The 23,894-nt window shown below is 49.0% G+C and overlaps 1 protein-coding gene across 3 annotated transcripts in view; it reads right to left on the reverse strand.

Moving 5' to 3' along the window:
• EPHX2 (epoxide hydrolase 2) overlaps positions 1 to 23,894 on the reverse strand; it is a 128,664-nt gene that overhangs the window by 94,180 nt on the left and 10,590 nt on the right. The window contains exon 1 of one of the 3 annotated variants that reach the window (XM_037893772.2): positions 10,676 to 10,947. The exons of 1 other annotated variant lie outside the window; for it this stretch is intronic. In XM_037893772.2, coding sequence (XP_037749700.1) covers positions 10,676 to 10,782 — 107 coding nt within the window. In that variant the 5' untranslated portion in view covers positions 10,783 to 10,947. Of the gene's footprint in view, positions 1 to 10,675; positions 10,948 to 23,894 lie in introns of those variants that run through there. One more of the 3 variants, XM_043542031.1, reaches the window with a different exon arrangement.

The raw sequence follows: 23,894 nt of genomic DNA on the forward strand, positions 1-23,894 counted from the left end.
ATGACCTTGGCAAGGGCACTACTAATGTTGCAAAACACAGGCACTCCTAAGCAGCAACCAATACGGGGGATGTATGTGAACACACTCCAGAAGATTAACACAGGTACATCCTGACCCAAGAAAAGAGGGTTTGACAGAAGGGATGAATAGGGATATTTCGCTCAAGGCACCTGGCGCAAGATACAAGGGGAGGTAACAAGTAGACATCATGAAACACGTAATGTGGTACGTAAGTTGTTTGTAGGAGAAGCTAGCCACTCCTCTCACCTGTCCAGTGAAGCTTACCAGATGGTGACAACCAGCAGTAAGGGTAACCTATAACATGGATGGACAGTACTGTGTAGTAACTAATTACATGAAATTTATATATGAAGGCCTCGTTTGTGATGTCACCACTCCAAATTTCTGTATCAGAGGGGTAGCCATGTTAGCCTGTCTCCACAAAAACAACAAGGAGTCCGGTGGCACCTTAAAGACTCACCAATTTATTTGGCATAAGCTTTCGTGGGTAAAAACTCCACTTCTTCAGATGTATGGAGTGAAAATTACAGTTGCAAGCATAAATATACTGGCACATGAAGAGAAGGAAGTTACGTTACAAGTGGAGAACCAGCGCTGACAAGGCCAATTCAGTCAGGGTGGATGTGATCCACTCCCAGTAATTGATGAGGCGGTGTCAATACCAAAAGAGGGAAAATTGCTTTTGTAGTGAGCCAACCTACCCTGGAAAATGATCCCTTACTCTCACAGACCTTGGCAGGCAGGCCAGTCCTCGCTTACAGACAGCCCCCCAAATCTGAAGCAAACACTCACCAGCAACTACACACCACAGAAACACTAACCCAGGAACCAATCCCTGTAACAAACCCCGTTGCCTACTTTGTCCCCATATCGACTCTAGCAACACCATCATAGGACCCAACCACACTATCAGGGGCTCATTCACCTGCACATCTACCAATGTGATATATGCCATCATGTGCCAGCAATGCCCCTCTGCCATATACATTGGCCAAACCGGACAGTCTCTAAGTAAAAGGATAAATGGACACAAATCAGACATCAGGAATGGTAACATACAAAAGCCAGTAGGAGAACTCTTCAATCTCCCTGGACACTCAACAACAGATTTAAAAGTAGCCATCCTGCAACAAAAAAACTTCAAAGAGAAACTGCAGAGCTACAATTCATTTGCAAACCATTAATTTGGGCTTGACTAGGGACTGGCTGGCTCACTACAAGAGCAATTTTCCCTCTCTTGATATTGACACCTTGCACACAACCATCAGCCTCAATGAGAGCGAAGCAAGAGTTTACTAATTAAGGACCAAAGCCTGCCTTCAGAATTACCAAGAGATCTTCCTCCAGCCCAAACAGGAGTCTTTCCACCTTCCACAGCAAGATGTCCACTAATAAAGGTCAAGCCAAGCGGAAACGAGCTCAAACCCACAGACTCCACCATAGTCACAGCATAGCAAAATCTATTTTTTTGGCCCATTTCAACCAACTCTCTCCACAATCGCTTTTTATTTAGCTTATTATTGAGAGAGGACAATGCAGGGCACACAGCTATGGAGCATCACATGGCTTTAGTCTGAAACCTTGATTTCACAGGAATGTGTTACCAGTTATACCTCTATAGTTATACAGGTATCAGAATCATAGGGCTAGAAGGGGACTATAAGGGTCATCTAGTCTAACCCCTGCCAAGATGCAGGATTTGTTGTGTCTAAACCAGGGGTCGGCAACCTTTCAGAAGTGGTGTGCCGAGTCTTCGTTTATTTACTTTAATTTAAGGTTTTGCATGCCAATAATACATTTTAACGTTTTTTAGAAGGTCTCTCTCTCTCTCTCTAAGTCTATATTTTATATAACTAAACTATTGTCGTATGTAAACAAGGTTTTCAAAATGTTTAAGAAGCTTCGTTTAAAATTAAACTAAAATGCTGATCTTACACCGCCGGCCCGCTCAGACCGTTGCCGGCCTGGGGTTCCATTCACCTAGGCCGGCAGCAGGCTGAGTGAGGCCTCGGCCGGAACCCCAGCTGGCAAGGGGCCGGCAGCCAGAACCCCTGACCGGCAGCGGGCTGAGTGGGGCCGGCAGCTGGGACCCCAGACCGGCAGTGGGCTGAGCGGCTCAGCCAGCTGCTGGTCTGGGGTTCCGTCTGCTGGCTCCTGCCAGCCAGCGTCCAGGCTGCCGGCCCCGCTCAGCCTGCTGCCGGTCTGGAGTCCCGGCCCTGACCACAGAGTAGGTACCTACCTTCTCCCTGGTTCTAGCCATTCTCTTCCTCTCTCTGCACTGAGATGAGGGTGGGCATATGCTGAGAACAGGGCTGGGGGTGAAGGAGCAGGCTGGGGGTTGGGGTGCAGGGTCTGGCCAGGAGCTAGAATGAGGGAGGGAGCTCAGGGTTGGGGCAGGAGGTTTGGGTGTGGAGTGCTTACCTGGGCAGCTCCCATTTGGTGCGAGGGGTGCAGGTAGGAATGTGGGGGATGGGGGAGTGTGCAGGAGCTCCTGTTTGGTGCTCAGGGTGGGAGTGGGGATGTGGGGGGTGCAAGAGTCAGGGCATGGGGTGGGGGAGCTGGGTATGTGTGGGGGGTGCAGGAGTCAGGGCAGGGGGCTGGGTATGTGTTGGGGGTACCGGAGTCAGGGTTGGGGTTGTGTGTGGGGGGTGCAGTGGTGAGGGCAGAGGGCTGGGGGTGTGTGAGAAGGGTGCAGGGATCAGGGCAGAGGGCTGGGGGTGTGGGCTGGGGTCATGGGGGTGCTCCCAGCCCCCTGCCCAGAGCGGCTCACAGCAGGGGACTGGAGGGGATATGCCCTGATTCCACCCCCTTCCCCAAGGTCCCCAGAGCAGAGCGCGCGCTGCGGCTAGGGTTTTACCTCTCCCCTCTGTAGCAAGAGCCGTCAGCTGATCAGCCTCAGGGAGGGAGAGGAGGAGGGGCAGGAACCCAGCACGCTGGGGGAAGATGCGCGGGAAGGGGGAAGCTTGCCTGCTCTGCAAGAAGAGAGCAGGGGCAGAGAAGAGCGGGCCGGACCGGGCAGGATTTTTAGTGGCATGCTGCTGTCTGCCCGGGTCCGGCAGGCAGCAGCATGCCATTAAAAATTGGCTCACGTGCCGTGTTTGGCATGCTTGCCATAGGTTGCCGACCCCTGGTCTAAACCATCCAATGCAGATGGCTCCAGCCTCCTTCTGAAAACCTCCCGTGAAGGAGCTTCCATGACCTCCCCAGGCGTCTGCTCCATTGTCCTGCTGTTCTTACAATGAGGAAGTTTTTCCTGAGATTTAATCCAAATCTACTCTGCTGGAGTTTGACCCCCTGCCTCTCGCCCTGGCCTCTGTGGCAAGAGAGAACATAGAATATCAGGGTTGGAAGGGACCTCAGGAGGTCATCTAGTCCAACCCGCTGCTCAAAGCAGGACCGATCCCCAATTAAATCATCCCAGCCAAGGCTTTGTCAAGCCTGACCTTAAAAACTTCCAAGGAAGGAGATTCTACCACCTCCCTAGGTAACCCATTCCAGTGTTTCACCACCCTCCTAGTGAAAAAGTTTTTCCTAATATCCAACCTAAACCTCCCCCACTGCAACTTCAGACCATTACTCCTTGTCCTGTCCTCTTCTACCACTTAGAATAGTCTAGAACCATCCTCTCGGGAACCACCTCTCAGGTAGTTGAAAGCAGCTATCAAATCCCCCCTCATTCTTCTCTTCTGCAGACTAAACAATCCCAGTTCCCTCAGCCTCTCCTCATAAGTCATGTGTTCCAGACCCCTAATCATTTTTGTTGCCCTTCGCTGGACTCTCTCCAATTTATCCACATCCTTCTTGTAGTGTGGGGCCCAAAACTGGACACAGTACTCCAGATGAGGCCTCACCAATGTCGAATAGAGGGGAACGATCACGTCCCTCGATCTGCTGGCTATGCCCCTACTTATACATCCCAAAATGCCATTGGCCTTCTTGGCAACAAGGGCACACTGCTGACTCATATCCAGCTTCTCGTCCACTGTAACCCCTAGGTCCTTTTCTGCAGAACTGCTGCCTAGCCATTCGGTCCCTAGTCTGTAGCTGTGCATTGGGTTCTTCCGTCCTAAGTGCAGGACCCTGCACTTATCCTTATTGAACCTCATCAGGTTTCTTTTGGCCCAATCCTCCAATTTGTCTAGGTCCCTCTGTATCCTGTCTCTGCCCTCCAGCATATCTACCACTCCTCCCAGTTTAGTATCATCTGCAAATTTGCTGAGAGTGCAATCCACACCATCCTCCAGATCATTTATGAAGATATTGAGCAAAACCGCTTTTCTCCATCTTTTTTAGGGCAGCCTTTCAAGGATTTGAAGACCACTCTCTTGTCTCCCCTTAATCTCCTCTTTTGCAAACTAAACATGCCCAGATCCTTCAGCCTTTGCTCGCATGGCTTGTGTTCCCTCCCTTTGATCATCTTTGTCGCTTGCCTCTGGATCCTTTCCAGTTTCTCTTCATCCTTTCTAGACATTGGTGGCCAAAACGGGACACAGTCCTCCAGCTGAGGCCTGACCAGCACCCCACAGAGCAGTACTATCACCTCCTGTGACTTGCGCGCTGTGCCTCAGTTAATGCAACTTAAAATTGCATTTGCCTTTTTTTTTTTTGCGCAACAGTATCACATTGCTGTTGTAAAAAACCTCATGTTAAGGTTGCGATACATTACAACTCCCAGCTCCGTCTCAGCAGTGCTGCTGCCGAGCCAGTTATCCCCCATGCTGTATTTGTGCATTTGTTTTTTCTTCCCAATGCGTAGCACCTGCCACTTGTCTTTGCTAAATTTCATTGTGTTGTCTATAGCCCAGTTCTCCAATTTATCAAGATCCCTCTGAATCTTAGCTTTATCCTCCAAAGCGCTTTGTGTCACCTGCAAACGTGATCAGTGTGCTCTCTACACCTACATCCAGGTCATTGATAAGGATGTTAAACACCACCGGACCCAGAACAGATCCCTATGGAACCCCACTTGAGACCTCCCTCCAAGCCGACATCATTCCATTACTCTTTGTTCATGGTTGTTTCATCAATTATGTATCCACCTAATGGTAGTTCCACCAAGCCTGCATTTCTCTAGCTTACTTATCAGAGTAGGGTTGCGAACTTTCCACTAGCATAAAATCGAACACCCTTGCCCCACCCCCTGTAAGGCCCTGTCCCCCACTCACTCAATTCCCCCTCCCTCTGTCGCTCGCTCTCCCCACCCTCACTCACTCATTTGCATCGCACTGGCTCAGGGGATTGGGATGCAGGAGGGTGTGAAGGCTCCAGCTGGGGGTGCAGGCTCTTGGGTCGGGCCAGAAATGAGGAGTTCAGAGTGCAGGAGGGGGCTCCGGGCTGAAGCAGTGGATTGGGATGCAGGAGGGAGTGAGGGCTCTGGGGTGGGGCCAGGGATGAGGGGTTTGGGGGCCAGGAGGGAGCTCTGGGCTGAGGCAGTGGATTGGGATGTGGGAGGGAGTACGGGCTCTGGGCTGGGGGTGCGGATTCCAGGGTGAGGCCAGAAATGAGGAGTTCAGAGTGCAGGAGGGGGTTCAGGCTGGGGCAGGGGGGTTGGGTGCAGGGGGTGGGTGAGGGCTCCAGTTGGGGGTGCAGGCTCTGGTGTGGGGCCAGGGATGAGGGATTTGGAGTGCAGGAGGGGCTCTGGCTGAGGGTTTTGGAGTGAGGAAGGGGACTCCGGCCTGGGGTGGGGAAGTGAGGGCTCCGACTGGGGGTGCAGGCTCCAAGGTGGGGCTGGCGATGAGGAGTTTGGGATGTAGTAGGAGGCTACAGACTGGGACCAAGGGGTTCGGAGGGCAGTAAGGGATCAGGGCTGGGGCAGGGGGTTGAGTCGCAGGAGGGGGTCAGGGGTGCAGGCTCCGGGCAGCGCTTACCTCAGGCAGCTCCTGGAAGCAGCAGCATGTCCCCCCTCCAGCTCCTAAGCAGAGGCATGGCCCCGTCTGCGCAGTTCCCGGCCAATGGGAGCTGCAGAGCTGGCACTTGGGGTGGGGGCAGTGCGCGGAGCCCCCTGGCTGCTCCCTACAACCAGGAGCCGGAGGGGGGACATGCCGCTGCTTCCGAAAGCTGCAGGGAGCCTGCCATAGCCCCATTGCGCCGCCAACCAGACTTTTAATAGCCTGATCAGCAGTGCTGACCGGAGCTGCCGGGGTCCCTTTTCGACCGGGCATTCCGGTCGAAAACCAGACACTGGCAACTCTATATCAGAATGATATGTACCCATAACACACCATGTCGGGGATCTGGGGCACGGGTTCTCTCATCCCAAAATCCTGGGGTTAGCAATGCTGCAGTCCCTGCAATCTGGGCCTGGTGAACAACGTGGGACCCAGTTCCCAGCACAGCATTCCACATTCAAGAGATGTCAAGAGTAACAAGAAGGGTTTCTTCAGGTATGTTGGCAACAAGAAGAAAGCCAAGGAAAGTGTGGGCCCCTTACTGAATGAGGGAGGCAACCTAGTGACAGAGGATGTGGAAAAAGCTAATGTACTCAATGCTTTTTTTGCCTCTGTTTTCACTAACAAGGTCAGCTCCCAGACTGCTGCGCTGGGCATCACAAAATGGGGAAGAGATGGCCAGCCCTCTGTGGAGATAGAGGTGGTTAGGGACTATTTAGAAAAGCTGGACGTGCACAAGTCCATGGGGCCGGACGAGTTGCATCCGAGAGTGCTGAAGGAATTGGCGGCTGTGATTGCAGAGCCCTTGGCCATTATCTTTGAAAACTCGTGGCGAACGGGGGAAGTCCCGGATGACTGGAAAAAGGCTAATGTAGTGCCAATCTTTAAAAAAGGGAAGAAGGAGGATCCTGGGAACTACAGGCCAGTCAGCCTCACCTCAGTCCCTGGAAAAATCATGGAGCAGGTCCTCAAAGAATCAATCCTGAAGCACTTACATGAGAGGAAAGTGATCAGGAACAGTCAGCATGGATTCACCAAGGGAAGGTCATGCCTGACTAATCTAATCGCCTTTTATGATGAGATTACTGGTTCTGTGGTGAAGGGAAAGCAGTGGATGTATTGTTTCTTGACTTTAGCAAAGCTTTTGACACGGTCTCCCACAGTATTCTTGTCAGCAAGTTAAGGAAGTATGGGCTGGATGAATGCACTATAAGGTGGGTAGAAAGCTGGCTAGATTGTCGGGCTCAACGGGTAGTGATCAATGGCTCCATGTCTAGTTGGCAGCCGGTGTCAAGTGGAGTCCCCCAGGGGTCGGTCCTGGGGCCGGTTTTGTTCAATATCTTCATAAATGATCTGGAGGATGGTGTGGATTGCACTCTCAGCAAATTTGCGGATGATACTAAACTGGGAGGAGTGGTAGATACGCTGGAGGGGAGGGATAGGATACAGAAGGACCTAGACAAATTGGAGGTTTGGGCCAAAAGAAATCTGATGAGGTTCAATAAGGATAAGTGCAGGGTCCTACACTTAGGATGGAAGAATCCAATGCACCGCTACAGACTAGGGACCGAATGGCTAGGTAGCAGTTCTGCGGAAAAGGACCTAGGGGTGACAGTGGACGAGAAGCTGGATATGAGTCAGCAGTGTGCCCTTGTTGCCAAGAAGGCCAATGGCATTTTGGGATGTATAAGTAGGGGCATAGCGAGCAGATCGAGGGACGTGATCGTTCCCCTCTATTCGACACTGGTGAGGCCTCATCTGGAGTACTGTGTCCAGTTTTGGGCCCCACACTACAAGAAGGATGTGGATAAATTGGAGAGAGTCCAGCGAAGGGCAACAAAAATGATTAGGGGTCTAGAGCACATGACTTATGAGGAGAGGCTGAGGGAGCTGGGATTGTTTAGTCTGCAGAAGAGAAGAATGAGGGGGGATTTGATAGCTGCTTTCAACTACCTGAAAGGGGGTTCCAAAGAGGATGGCTCTAGACTGTTCTCAATGGTAGCAGATGACAGAACGAGGAGTAATGGTCTCAAGTTGCAATGGGGGAGGTTTAGATTGGATATTAGGAAAAACTTTTTCACTAAGAGGGTGGTGAAACACTGGAATGCGTTACCTAGGGAGGTGGTAGAATCTCCTTCCTTAGAGGTTTTTAAGGTCAGGCTTGACAAAGCCCTGGCTGGGATGATTTAACTGGGAATTGGTCCTGCTTCGAGCAGGGGGTTGGACTAGATGACCTTCTGGGGTCCCTTCCAACCCTGATATTCTATGATTCTATGATTCAAACCTGTAGTAGAGAGAGAGAGCCTGGAGCACGGGGCCAGTTCAAACCAAGAACAGGTGGGCTCAGAGCAAGAATCACTGAGTGAAATTCTACAGTCTGTGTTCTGCAGGAGGTCAGACCAGCTGATCATAATGGTCCCCTCTGGCCTTAAATCAAAAATAGAGAGATCTATCTAAACTTTGTTAGCCCCATTCACTGACATGCAATTTCCATATAATCTCCAAGTTTGGCTCATTATATTGGAAAGCTGTTTCCCTTATTATAGTTTTTTTTCCACCCTCTTTTCCAGCTTTTTCTCCTTAACCTAACTACAGTGTCGCTCCCAAATTGAAGTGTGATTTCCCCCACCTCTATTTGTTTAAGTCTTCTTGTCTATTAACAATCAGACATTAGAAATGCAGCGAGGGCTCCCTTTGCTACCCCCTAATAAAAGGGGATGGGGGTGAATGAATTCATTCAAACCACACATTCTTTTTCTGCACTAGAACTTCCCCCAATCATTGTAAATTAATTTGGCTTTCTTAAAAGCATAAGGCACATATACATCAAACCCGTAACTTCAGAACTGCCGCACTTCGCGGAACAGACATTGAGACTCATGTGAAAGCTACAGATTTAGGCCACAAATCTAAATTACTAGATCTGAACATGGAATGAAGTCCTGCAAACGAGGATCCCACATTGGCCCTCACCCAGAAACTATGGCTCCCACCCAGGAAGAGACCCAGTAGAACACCAGATGGCCCATAACATGCAACAGGTACCACTCCCTTCCCATCTCCCAAAAGTGCCCAGCACTCCTCCATCCAGGACATATAAACATTCTGATTCTTTAACAAAAGCCCTTCGGGTCAAGATATATGGAAATTGGGAGCCTCCCACACCCAAGCACCTTGCGCTGCTCTATCCAAGAGGAAGAGGATCACAGAAATGTCAGGCTGGAAGGGACCTCAACAGGTCCAGCCCCCTGTGCCGAGGCAGGACCAAGTAAACCTGGACAGTTCTTGACAGGGGATTGTCCAACCTCTTCTTAGAGAGGAATCTCATGACGGGGATTCCACAACCTCCCGTGGAAGCGTGTTCCAGAGCTTAACTCCCCTCAGAGGCAGAAAGTTTTCCCCTAATATCTAACCTAATCTCCCTTGCTGCAGATTAAGCCCATTCCTTCTTGTCCTACCTTCAGCAGAAAAGAAAATCACTTCTTCTCTTTATCACAGCCCTTAACATATTTGAAGACTTATCAGGTTCCCCCTCAGTTTTCTTTTCTTCCAGACTAAACATGCCCATTTGCTTTGATGTTTCCTCACAGGTCAGGTATTCGTTTTTGTTGCTCTCCTCTAGACTCACTCCAATTTGACCACATCTCTCCCAAAGGGTGGTGCCCAGAACTGGACACCCCCGCTGAGGCCTCACCTACGCTAAATGGAGCAGGACCATTACCTCCTGTATCTTACCCACGGCATTCCTGTTAATATGCCCTCCAGAATGACTAGCCTTGCTTACCACTGCATCATGTTTATGATTCTCATTGAACTTGTGACCCACTATAACCCCAGAGCCTGTTCAGCAGTGCGGCCTGTCTAGCCAGTAACCCCCCATTTGGTAGTTCCGCACTGGATTTTCCCTTCCTAAGCGTAGCTCGTCTCTATCGAATTTCAGCTTGTTGACTTCAGACCAACTCTCCAATTTGTCAAGGTCATTCTGAACCTCCTCTGACATGCCCTGCAACCCCCCACCCCCCAAAATACACAGGTTCCCTGACCCTTCCCCCACACGCCCTTCAACCCCCACACCCCAAATTCCATGGGTGCCCTGACCCTCGCCCCACACGCCCTTCAACCCCCACACCCCAAATTCCATGGGTGCCCTGACCCTCGCCCCACACGCCCTTCAACCCCCACACCCCAAATTCTATGGGTGCCCTGACCCTTGCCCCACACGCCCTTCAACCCCCACACCCCCCAAAATACACAGGTTCCCTGACCCTCCCCCCACACGCCATTCAACCCCTCCGACCCCCAAAATACACAGGTTCCCTGACCCTCCCCCCACACGACCCCCACCCCCCAAAATACACGGGTTCCCTGACCCTCCCCCCACACGCCCTTCAACCCCCCCCCGCCCCCCAAAATACACGGGTTCCCTGACCCTCCCCCCACACGCCCTGCAACCCCCCCGCCCCCAAAATACACGGGTTCCCTGACCCTCCCCCCACACGACCCCCAAAATACACGGGTTCCCTGACCCTCCCCCCACACGCCTTCCACGTACCCCAGTCACCGCAGTGCCCTGCACCCCCCACATGCCCTGCACCCCCCAACCCCACTCCGCCCCTGAGCCGTGCAGGTGGAGCAAAGGCTGGGGCGCTGAGAACGCAGTGTGTGGGCGACCCCAAGACACACAAAATTTACCCATCATTTCTATGGGCTTCACTCCCCCGGCAACCCGAGAAGCACGCTCGGGCGGGCGGGGGGCTAGCGCCTACCTGGGCAGGGCCAGCGACGCCTCGTAGCGGCCGAAGAAGCCCAGCGGGCTGGGGGTGAAGAGCACCCCGCCCACGTCGAACAGCACCAGCCGCCTCGCCAGGGCCATGACCACCGCCTGGGCCGCTCTGGCGAGCCGCAGCCCCCTCAGCCCCTGGCCATAGTGCGCGGCCACGCCCCCTCCCGGGCCACGCCCCTTCTGGCGCGCCCGCCCTGCCCTGAGAGCCGGGCTCCTCTGGGTCCTAGAGCCCGTCGGGACGCAGGGTGACCGGTGGGTGGCTTGGTGCAGGGGCGTGACAGCAGTAGCAGCCCTGGCAGGGGGCGTGGCTCCTTCGTTGGGCACGTGCGTGGGGGGGAAACAGGGGCAGAGGCGTGTAAGGGGCGATGGGGCTTGCTGGGCTGGTGGTGGGAGGGGCTGGGGCTCAGCAGCCGAGGGCAGGCAGAACGTAGGAGCGGCCAGACCAGTCTCCGGTCTTCCGGCAGGGGCCAATGCCAGGTGCCCCAGAGGGAATGAACAGCACGTGGCATGGCCAAGTGATCCACCCCCTGTGGTCCAGTCCCAGCTTCTGGCAGCCAGAGGTTCGGGGACACCCAGAGCATAGGGCTGCCTTCTTGACCATCTTGGCTGATAGCCATAGATGGACCTATCCTCTATGGAGGTATCTACTTCTTTTTTGAACCCTGTTATAGTTTTGGCCTTCACAACATCCCCTGGCAAGGAGTTCCACAGGTTGTCTGTGCAAAGAAATACTTCCTTTTGTTTGTTTTAAACTTGATGCCTGTTCTTTTGACCTAAGAAGAGAAGCCCCGTCAGATACCATAAGGCCTTGTGGGAGTGGTTAGATAACCACACGGGTCCAGCGTACCCCGGAGTTCTGCAAGAAGAGAACTGGGGGAGCTTTGGCAATTTGGTTGCTATGCAGCACCTAAGCAGCTGGACCCCATTTATGTATAAGAATTATTTAAAAATAATGTAAATCATGAATATTAATGCTCAGTGCTTAATTATGGACACGCCCAAGGCCACATATGGCTAGAGCCAGCTATTGACCTCATTATAATCAAGGTAAACAATCAGATCTGGTATATAGCCATACTAGAGCCATAAGGAAGGGTATAAAATACCCCACCCAGTTCCCAGGTTCGTCAGGTCCCTGAGCCAGTGTAAACTGAATCAGGATCTCTCTTCTGATGGGCACCACTTACTTTCCCTTCTATCATTGTTTCCAACGGTCTCCACAAGTTGTAAGCGTGAGAAATGCAGGGATCCACTTTACTGTACTTGTCTAAGTGTTAAGCTTATTGATCCTTTCCTAGGATTTCAGTTAGCGTTGTCAGTTGTAAATAATGTTTCTCTGTTTGTTTCAGCACATTCCCTGTTCTCAGTTAAGTAGGTCTCTCGGAAAAGAAGCTGTTAGCTGACAGTGCATGTTGCATGCCAATATATAATCTTATAAGTGTAATAATTGTTCAGGTTAGAGGCCGCTAGTTGCCCCTCCATCGGGCTGTGCCGGCGTGGGGCAGGGCCACACACTCTCATGGGGAAGATAAGAATGAGTCCCATGGGGATGCAGGATATGATAGACCCTCCTCACCAGGGAGCCCCATGAGGTGACCCCCCCTCCCATCCACATGGGTAGTGACTCCTCCAGGACACCAGGGTTCCCCACACTGCCCCCCCATCCACAAGGCCACATTCAGCACCCCTCCATTCACAGGTCAGTGAGCCCCCCAAGACACTGAGATCCCCTCTACACAGCCCTCTCCCTCCACATACAGCACTCCCCTATCCATAAAGACAGGGACTCCCCCAGGACACCAGGGTCCCCACACACAGCACCCATCCATCCACAGGGCCTCAACGCCACCCCAGGACACCAGATAAAACAGCACAGAGCCCCAACCATGGGGCAGTGACTCCCCTTAGGACACTGGGATCCCCACACAGCACCCCATCCACAGGGACAGAGATCCCCCGCCCCACATAGGATACCTCTTTGGGTCTGCATCTAGAGGGCAACAGCACACACACACACAACCCCAGTTCCACACTCCATTCCATGCCAAACAGCTATTTTGGTAATCTAGAGCCTACTACTGGACTCTTAAGGACCAGAGACCTGGGCTCTATTCCAATCTCTGTCCTGCTTCTCTTGGGCAAGTCCTGCCCTCTCCCTTTGCTTCATCTTCTTCGGCTGCAAAGCGGGGATTATGTTGTTCCCCCGCATTTGTGAAGAGTTTCAAGGTCTCTGGAAGAAACACCCTGCGTCAGCACTAAGTCCTGCTATTAGTACTGGCTGGAATCCAGAATTCCCGTGTCTTGGGAAATTCAGAAAGTAAACATGAAATTCATTGGCTTGAAAGCGCGCAATTGTGAAACTTCCCATCAAACGGGAGAAGTGGGGAGTGGGCAGGTGGGTGCAAAATGTTCACTTTGAAAAATGCCATTGTGACCTCTTCTAAATGGAATTGACAAGGCTCCCCGAGGTACCCAGATCGCTTGCCGCCTGCCGGGTGGGCGAGCCAGAAGCCTGGCAGCCCTGAGAGCGCCAGCAGAAGCAGGAGGGCCAGAAGTCCTGAGAGCCCTGACTTCAGGCTCCGCAGTCAGTGGCAAGGCAGATGAGCTGGGAGGAAACCAGGCTGGTTTCCGTTGGAAAAGCCTTCCATTAGAAAACTTCCAGCTAGCTCCATTTATTATTGTGCATCAGGGGAGTTAGCGAAGGAGGGGACCTGTTAGATCGATGCAGCCCAGAATACCGCCCTCCAACAATCTGATTGATCTTAGACTAAGGGGGCTCTTTGCTAGCCTAGTAAGGGCTCTGCGCCTAGGGGCCAGATTCCCAGCTGGAGTAAACTGACATAGCTCCACTGAAATCAATGCAGCCAGGCTGATTTACACCAGCTGAGGATCTAGCCCGTAGTGAATTGGAGCTAATACCTGCTGAGCCCAACACTGTAGCATTTAAATTTCAGAAAGGGGGAACTACACAAAAATGAGGAGGTTAGTTAAACCGAAATTTAAAGGTACAGAGCCAAAAGTGAAATCCCTGGAAGCTGCATGGAAACTTTTTAAAGACCCCATAATAGAGGCTCTACTAAAATGTATACCCCAAATTGAAAAGCATAGTAAGAGAACCAAAAAAGAGTCACCGTGGCTAAACAACAAAGTAAGAGAAGCAGTCAGAAGCAAAAAGGCACCCTTTAAAAAAAGTGGAAGTTAAATCCTAGTGAGGGAAGTAGAAAGGAGCATAAACTCTGGCAAGTGAAGTGTAAAAATATAGTTACCGTAGACCTTAGTCCATCCTGTGCTTTGCTGCACACTGGGCTACCCACATTTGCCATCCTTGCCTATCAACTACCCTTCTCTCCAAATCTTCCCCTTTCATGTTGAAGTGCTTGATGTCATTCAGAACTGTTCGTTTCCATATTATTCGAGGTCTTCCTCTCTTTCTTCTTGCATTTTCTGGCTCCCATTCGAGGGCGGTATTTGGTAAGCATTCTTCTTCCATCCTCAGCATGTGTCCCAGCCAGTGAGGTCTTCTTTTGCAGATTTGTGAGCAGGTGCCTTGTCCAGTCATTTTTCTGACTTCTTTTGTCTTCCTACCTCTATATGTTATTCCCCAATATTCTTCTCAGACATTTGTGATGAAATGCATCCAGCTTTTGCTGACCTTTCTTGGTAAGTTGCCATGTCTCACTGCCATATGTTGTGATGGCAATAACCATTGCTTTGTACACTTCAATGTTATTCTGAGGAAGATGTTTTTGAACTGAAAGGACAAAAAGGAATTTGAAGAACAGCTAGCCAAAGACTCAAAGTAATAGCAAAAAAAATTTAAGTACATCGGAAGCAGGAAGCCTGCTAAAGAAACCAGTAGGGCCACTGGACGATTGAGATGCCAAAGGAGCATTCGAAGACGATAATGAAAATTTTAATGAAATTATGGAAAAATTAAATGAATTTGTTGCATCGGTCTTCACAGCTGAGGATGTGAGGGAGATTCCCAAACCTGAGCCGTTCTTTTTAGGTGAAAAATCTGAGGAAGTGTCCCAGAATCAGGTGTCATTAGAGGAGGTTTTGGAACAAATTGATAAACTAAACAGTAATAAGTCACCAGGACCAGGTGGGATTCACCCAAGAGTTCTGAAGGAAGTCAAATGTGAAATTGCAGTACTAACTGCAGTCTGTAACCTGTCATTTAAATCAGCTTCCGTGCCAGGCGACTGGAGGACAGTTAATGTGCCGGCAATTTTTAAAAAGGGCTCCAGAGGTGACCCCGGCAACTGCAGTTTGCCTGGTAAGCCTGACTTCAGCACTGGGCAAACTGGTTGAAACTATAGTAAAGAACAAAATTGTCAGGCACATAGGTGAACATAATTTGTTGGGGAAGAGTCAACATGTTTTTGTTAAGGGAAATCCTGCCTCACCAATCTACTAGAATTCTTTGAGGGGGTTCAACAAGCATGAGGACAAGGGGGATCCAGTGGATATAGCGTACTTAGATTTTCAGAAAGCCTTTGACAAGGTCCCTCACCAAAGGCTCTTAAGCAAAGTAAGCTGTCATGGGATAAGAGGGAAGATCCTCTCATGGATTGATAAATGCTTAAAAGATAGGAAACAAAGGGTAGGTATAAATGGTCAGTTTTCAGAATGGAGAGAGGTAAATAGTGGTGTTCCCCAGGGGTCTGTACTGGGACCAGTCCTATTCAACATATTCATAAATGATCTGGAAAAGTCCCAGGCAGACTGCAAAGAGCTACAAAAGGATCTCTCAAAACTGGGTAACAAAATGGCGGATGAGATTCAAGGTTTATAAATGCAAAGTAATGCATATTGGAAAGCATAATCCCAACTATACACATAAAATGATGGGGTCTAAATGAGCTGTTCCCACTCAAGAAAGAGATCTTGGAGTCATCGTGGATAGTTCTCTGAAAACATCCACTCCATGTGCAGTGGCCGTCAAAAAAGCAAACAGAATATTGGGACTCATTGAGAAAGGGATAGATAATTAGACAGAAAATATCATATTGCCCTTGTATGAATCCATGGTATGCCCACATCTGGAATACTGCGTGCAGATGTGGTCACCCCATCTCAAAAAAAGATATATTGGAATTGGGAAAGGTTCAGAAAAGGGCAACACAAATGATTAGCGGTATGGAAAGGCTTCCATATGAGGAGAGATTAACAAGACTGGGACTTTTCAGCTTGGAAAAAGACGACTGGTATATTAGAAGTCTATAAAATCATGACTGGTGTGGAGAAAGTAAATAAGGAAGTGTTATTTACTCCTTCTCATAACACAAGAACTAGGGGTCACCATATGAAAATAATAGGCAGCAGGTTTAAAACAAACCAAGGAAGTATTTTTTTCCACACAACACACAGTTTGTCAATCTGTGGAACTCCTTGTCAGAGGATGTTGTGAAGGCCAAGACTATAACAGAAATAAAAAAAGAACCAGATAAGTTCATGGCAGATAGGTCCATCACTGGCTACTAGCTAGGATGGGCAGGGATGGTGTCCCAAGCCTCTGTTTGCCAGAAGCTGGGAATGGGTGACAGGAGATGGATCGCTTGATGGTGACCTGTTCTGTTCATTCCCTCTGGGGCACCTGGCATTGGCCACTGTTGGAAAACAGGATACTGGGCTAGATGGACCTTTGGTCTGACCCAGTATGGCTGCTCTTATGTTCTTCCATTGACCTTAATGGGGATTGGATCAGGCTCCAAGAAGATGGCCCTTCTCAGATTTTGGCACCTGGTCCTGATCGGAACCAGTGGGTGAAACCAAAAGGGATAGGAGAAGCTTAACTAAGGACAAAATATTCCTACTTGGGTTGGGCATCACAGTCCATGTTAGTTTAGGCTCCTAATGAAGTAACTTGATTTCAGAGGTGTTAACTTCCCACAGTGGGAGCTGCCGCTGCTCATCAGCTCTGAATATCTAGCCATTTATTTAGGTGCCTAAATTAATATGGAGTCATAGATTCCAAGGCCGGAAGGGACCATTGTGATCATCTGGTCGGCCCCCTGTATCACACAGGCCATAGGACTTCCCCGGTGCCCTGCTGAGGACAGCCAAGTTTGAAAATCTCAACCCAAACTTCTATGGGAAGTTTCACATGGGGTTTAGTTTGTGTCCTGAGGAGCTCTGAGTTGGTTCTTATTGTGGAGTTAAGTTAAACCCCTGGAATTCCGGGTGCTCGGAGCGTTTCTTTTCTCTGCTCCATAACACTTATAACCATGCCTGTTCTTTACTCCCTGAGAGCTGTTGCTGACGGCAGATGGTGTAGAAAGCATCAATACAGTTTCTTTACAGTGGCTGCTAGGTGAATGAGTTCGGTGGGACTCAGTCCAGTAGCTAGCAGACCAGGGTCTGTATTGCAAACAACACTTTCATGTCTGCCTCCAGCAGAGAAGCAAAGAACCATAAGGAGATTGAACTCCCCACTCATCTCGAGTGGTGGGACCTCCAGGTCAGACACTTTGGATGGGGCAACAATAGGAGAAGCTTGCACAGCCGCTGCCAGGTTGCACCTATTGATTGGATTCAGTCTCCAGGGCTCTCTATCTAGCACTTTTCACCAGCATGAAATTCACTTTAAAAACTAAGCTGATCCTTTTATCCCTTGGATGTTAAACCATCTGGCTGCTTCAAGCTTGGGAAAGAGACAACTAAGGGGGGATATGATAGAGATCTATAGAATCATGACTGGTGTGGAGAAGTAAATAAGGAAGAGTTATTTACTCCTTCTCATAACACAAGAACTCGGGGTCACCACATGAAATTAACAGGCAGCAGGTTGAAAACAAACAAAAGGAAGTATTTCTTCACACAACGCACAATCAACCTGTGGAACTCTTTGCCAGAGGATGCTGTGAAGGCCAAGACTATAACAGGGTTCAAAAAAGAACTAGATAAGTTCATGAAGGATAGGTCCATTAATGGCTATTAGCCAGGAGAGGCAGGGATGGTGTCCCTAGCCTCTGTTTGCCAGAAGCTGGGAATGAGTGACAGGGAAAGGATCACTTGATGACCACCTGTTCTGTTCATGCCCTCTGGGGCACCTGGCATTGGCCACTGTTGGAAGACAGGATACTGGGCTAGATGGACCTTTGGTCTGACCCAGTATGGCCATTCTTATGTTCACCGTGCACAGATCAGCTATGCCTTCCCTTCCCAGCTTTCTCAATAAATCCTCCCCAAGTGGCATCCTATTCAAACCCAAGTACCACACCCACCCAGTCCAATCCTGACCTACACTCTGCATGGCTCCGACCCAAGAGCTTTAGTGGAAGAGGAGCAAGCTGAATTCCTGCAGCCCACTCCCAGGTTGTGGGCTGCTTATTATCAGCCCAGATCCAACAACCCAGAGAGGTGTTAGCAGGGCAATGCTGCTGCTCCTGGGTTTTCTGCCTCATAGTGTAAGGTCTGAGACCCCTTTCTGCAGCCACGTTAGGATAGCAGTAGCCACGACCTAAGAAGCAGAAAGTCACATCCCATCTAAAATTGCACCAAAACAATATAATATCAGGCTATTAAGAAGTCTCCTGTCCTAATAGTACCCACCATAACCACATAAAGAAACAGATCTTAAGATGTTTAGGGAAAACTTTGATAGCATTCTGTCTGGCCAGGAATGACTTAACAGTGTGAGTATGAAATCTATACTTCCATTGTTTTGCCTTTATGGTCCCTACTTCTCTATTGTTTATCTGTATCGTTTCTGTCTGGTTCTTTCATTGGTTCTGTCTGTAGCATAACTAGTTTTGCAAGACTTTAAACCAATCAGACCCCACCACGTTAGTTGATTTAAGACCTGTTTCATAATGGGCTAGGATTGGTAAAAAAACAAACAACAACAACACTGTTTTGCAGTACTTTGGCTTAAAATTATTGGTTAAGCAGGACTCAAGTTTCACTATATAAACTGGGGTCCAAAAGGAAGTACGTTGGAACCTAACTCCAGGACACAAGCCAAGATCGGAGCTGCCAGACCTCAACACCCTGCCAATCATACTGTGCAGAAGCTGGAATCCCCAGACAACTTGATCCCGACTGGCCACCAGGAACAGTTCATCTGCCTTATTGGGAGAGGTGAGCATCGTATGCCTAGCATGTACATTCTCTGTTGGTAATTGTTAGCAAATAGAAGTTAAGGATATTACTGTGTAAGGCTCTTTCACTGGTACAAGGCCCTGCAAATCTAGGAACTGGGTAAGGGTGGGTACTTAAATTAACCAGCTTACACCCTGAGCCCTAGAACGGTGTATGGGTGGCCGTGAGCCCTAGGAACTGGGTAAGGGTGGGTGCCTTTCACCCAGAGCCCAGGGAACTCGGAAAGGATGGGGGTTACGCCTTGAGCCCACAGAAGGGTAAAGGTGGGGTGCCCTAGAGTGTGCGGGTAACAATAGAGCCAAGTGCCTGAGCACTTGTGAGCATGGAGAACCCCAGGGAGCATAAAGCGCCCCCTGCAGTTTACACTGGATCCAGCAGCAGTGGGTAAAGAATCATAGAAATGTAGGGACCTCAAGAGGTCATCAGATCCAGGCAGTTTGTAAGATGCTTTGGGGCTTTCAGGGTGAAGGGGGCCATAGAAACGCCAGTTGTTAGTTTATTCAGAGATGAGATGTTCAGGGTTTAAGGACGCCCCCTGAGGCTGGCCCATCACACAAGGTGCCCGCGTCTCTTACATCCCATTTCAATCTTTCTGCACATGCTGAATTTCACCCTGTCAATAGCCCGTTTCTTACAGCTGGTTTGATTTACTCCATTCCATTAATAACTGGGGGGCGGAGGGGAGAGGGGGAACAAACCCCTCTGAGCGAAGAGGCAGCCTAGGAGTTCCCAGACGTTGGCTTCCCTTGCTTTAAAATTTCACCCATATGACCCCCCCTTTCTCTCTAGCACGTTGAATTTCATGTTCTGTCTCATGAGAAAAAATTGTATATGGCGAGTCGGTCCACGGTGGGATGGATCACATGAGCCTACTCTGCCCCCTGCTGGACTCTGCCCCCACTGAACCCTGTGGGGCAGCACTGAATTAATCAGGTCCAAAAATTGGTTTCCATTGGATGGCCTGGCGGGCGAGCCCTGCCCTGTCAAAGCCGCAAAGGGAAGGTCCAGCTATTCCTAGCGCACCGGAGTTTTACAGCTGTAAGGAAGAGCCAGTGTTTCACGTGAGCATAGCGCAGGTGAAAGGAGCTCGTCAGTGCTGGAAGCTAAACGAGGTATGGTACAGGAGGTAACAGAAGCTGCCCCCCCCCCCAGCAGCTGTCCCCCCCTTGGGGAGGAGGGGTAGAGGATCATTCCAATGGAGCCCGTAGCCTCTCTGCTGAGGACAGAGCCAACAAGTTAATTTCACCCAGGGAGCCACCAAGCCGGAGCTTTGGTTTGTTCTTTCCATGCTCTTGAACTTAATCTGAAATAAAATGATCCAGACCAGAGTCTTAGAGAGCTGATTCCTTCACTCTCCCACTTCCCTGGTCCTCGCATGAACAGGGAGCAACAATACCCAAAGTCCGAAGGTGCAAACAATTCGATGTTTATTGGGGTGAACTTCCAGCAAGTTTAAATCCAAGTTCCTTTTCCTTATTTTTGAATCCCAACTTACTTCCTGTTTGCCCCTAATTTATATAGTAATATTCTTAGCTATACCTTAACCAATCATTCTACTGAAATTTAACTAACCAATCCTAACATATTGTAACATGATTAGCTAACCAATTATATCCCACCACCTGAAATAGTTTACACCCAGCAAAATTAATTATACAGCAGACAGAAGCAATCACAGAACCAGAGCCAATAAACATCAGCAAAGAGGGAACTATAATGACAAAACAATACAGAAGTGAGGATTTCACAACTACATCTATAAAGACATAAGAGTTTCCCAGCTGTGTCTATTGATAAGTGAGTTCTTACAAGACAGAAAACTATCAACCTAAATTTCCTTTTACATTTTCTAGGCACTTCCCTTTCTCTGGAGGCGATAGGCATTATCAGGACAGGATTGTATCCTAACAGCCCAATAGCACCTTCTTTCAATATGACTAGTTTGGAATGGGAGGATGTGACCGGTCGCTTCCCAGCTTATGGCTGCCTCTGTCGCTTAGCTAAAGGCCTTAGCCTAAGAACAGGGCCTCAGACTGTCACAGTAAGCGAAGGACCTTACACCGGCAGACAGTGATTTTGATTCTTTTATACCTCTAGAACTAGCCAAGTGATAAGAATACCCCTAAATTCTTAAAGTACAGGCCTTTGCAGACAGGCCTGAATATCTATATCCTAACACAGAGAACCATAGGCTGATCCACCACTGCATCACTCCTGTTTTGCCCTGGTTCAGTAACAAGACCGAGCTTTTGTAGATCTCAAAGTACTTTACAAAGGAGGTCAGCATCACTACCCTTCCTCCCCTCATTTGGAGATGGGGAAACCGAGGCACAGAGCGTGAGGCAATTTGCATCAGGTCACCCAGTAGGTCCGAGCTAGGAATAGAACCAGGTATCCTTAGTCCCCTGTCCAGTGCTCTGTCCACCAGGATACACTGCCTCCCCTAACAGCAGTGGCTTCAGTGGCATTATACCAGTGTGAAACTGGAGTCACGCACTGGTGCATCAGACCCTACTTAATTTGCTTTCGGAGTAGGGAAAAGAATCGAACACAAATAATCCAGGGGAATCCAGCGAAACATTCCTGAGGATATTATTGTAATTATTTGTACTGGAGCAGCACCTAAGGGCTGCGATTACAGTCTGGGACTCCAAGGCGCTAGGCGCTGTACAAACACAGCCTCAAAGAGTTTACACCTAAGTATAATGTGAGAGATAACATGTGGATGCAGACAGAGGAGCACAGGGATGCAATGAGGCAATGCTGGCCTATTGGAAGGTGCTCAGATGAGTGTGATATAAAAACCTAATGAGTGTAGCACATTGCGGTCATTAGAGCCAATGATCTTACATGCTACATCCCCTCTCTGGGTGATCTTGTCTGCTCACCTGGCTCCATCTATCATATCTATGCTGACAATCTGCAGGTCTACCTGTCCACTCTGGTCTTGTCTGCCTTCCTCCAAACCTAGAGCTTGGTGTCTCTCTCTCCCACTGAGATCTTCTCTAGAGATTTCGCTGTCAACTGACACCCGTCAAGCCTTCCACAGCCTCCCACCAGCCCAGTTCTCTTCTGCCATCAAACTTGGACATATCACCCCAGGAAAGATTTTCAGGAGCAGCTGCGAATTTGGGGTGTGTCAATTTCAGAAGTGCGCAGCCCAGGACACCTGGGATCCAGGCTTCTGAGATCCTCAGCACCTCTGATTCTCATGGAAATCAAGTGGAGCTGCAGGGGCTCAGCAGTTCTGGAAGTCAGGCCCCAGGTGTCCCAGGCTGGGCAAAACAGAAGCACTCATAAGCAGAGGCCACTTGAGAAAATGTAGGCTTTAATTCTTCTGTGCCTCAGTTTACCCTTTCAATAATGGGGGTTAATAATGCTGACCTCTCTCATGGACTGTGCCTGGCCATCCCAGAACCAACCTTCCTTTATGAGATTTACATTATTTTTATTAAATTCCCCTCACCTGCCAATATTTTAGTCTTCTCCACTTCCCGCCCTGAACAGTTGGTGCACTTTAAACCCACCCGTTATTAAAACCAAAATTTACTTGCACACATGGGACATTTTAATGTGAGCGTTTCCCACACCCTTCATCTGGGTTTGTCTTCCGAGACTGTGAGCTCTTGGAAGCAGCAACTGTGTCTTCCTACCTTCTCGGACAGCGTCAAGTGCTGTGGGGCCCCGCTTGAGAATGGAGCCTTTGGACACTGCCCTGCTACAAATAATAATATTGCTGATACTCACAGCTGATATGTTCCTCCCCAGAGGTGGGTTCATGTTAGTAATGGATGGAGTAATGGCTCGTTTACACGCTGACACACACACACACACACACCCCCAAATTTATATACACACACACACACTCCCACCCCTCATAGCTCAACATAGCTATAGAGCAAATAGCATCGTAAATCTTCAGTTGGTGTGAATCATTGTAGACAATTCACATTAATGTTGATAAGTGCAAAGTAATGCACACTGGAAAACATAATCCCAACTATACAGCTAAAATGATGGGGTCTAAATTAGCTGTTCCCACTCAAGAAAGATCTTGGAGTCATTGTGGGTAGTTCTCTGAAAACATCCACTCAATGTGCAGCGGCAGTCCAAAAAGCAAACAGAATATTGGGAAGCATTAGGAAAGGGATAGATAATAAGACAGAAAATATCATATTGGCTCTCTATAAATCCATGGTACGACCACATCTTGAATACTGCATGTGGATGTGGTCACCCCATCTCAAAAAAGATATATTGGAATTAAAACAGGTTCAGAAAAGGGCAACAAAAATTATTAGGGGTATGGAACAGCTGCCATATGAGGAGAGATTAATAAGGCTGGGACTTTTCAGCTTGGAAAAGAGGCGACTAGGGGGAACATGACAGAGGTCTATAAAATCATGAGTGGTATAGAGAAAGTAAATAAGGCGGTGTAATTTACTCCTTCTCATAATACAAGAACAAGGGGCCACCAAATGAAATTAATAGGTAGCAGGTTTAAAAACAAACACAAGAAAGTATTTTTCACACAACGCACGGTCAACCTCTGGAACTCCTTGCCAGAGGGTGTTGTGAAGGCCAATACTATAACGGGGTTCAAAAGGGAGCTAGATAGATTCATGGAAGATAGGTCCATCAATAGCTATTAGCCAGGATGGGCAGGAACGGTATCCCAGGCCTCTGTTTGCCAGAAGCTGGGATTGGGTGACAGAGCATGGATCACTTGATGATAACCTGTCTGTTCATTCCCTTTGGGGCCTGTTGAATTTATGATTTTGAACAACCTAGGAGTACTTTGTGATACAACAGTTAATGGAAACACCGAAGAATGTATGTATTTTATTACCATGACTAACTGCAGTAAGGTGCATTTTACATAAAAGAATGCTGGTGTACAGATAGACGCTTAGACAGTACAGTAAATGGAAAATATTCTCAGCATATCTGCTTCCCCAAGTATATCTAAATATACTTTATGGTTGGAAGAACGATACCCTATATTTGGTAGTTATTTGCTGTTGTGTTGAAGTTGGAATCTACATAGACCCATAATTCAACAGTATGTGTAGTTTGTTTAAATACTTTGTAACATG

The sequence above is a fragment of the Chelonia mydas genome, chromosome 3 (assembly GCF_015237465.2).
Source record: "Chelonia mydas isolate rCheMyd1 chromosome 3, rCheMyd1.pri.v2, whole genome shotgun sequence".
Lineage (NCBI taxonomy): Eukaryota > Metazoa > Chordata > Testudines > Cheloniidae > Chelonia > Chelonia mydas.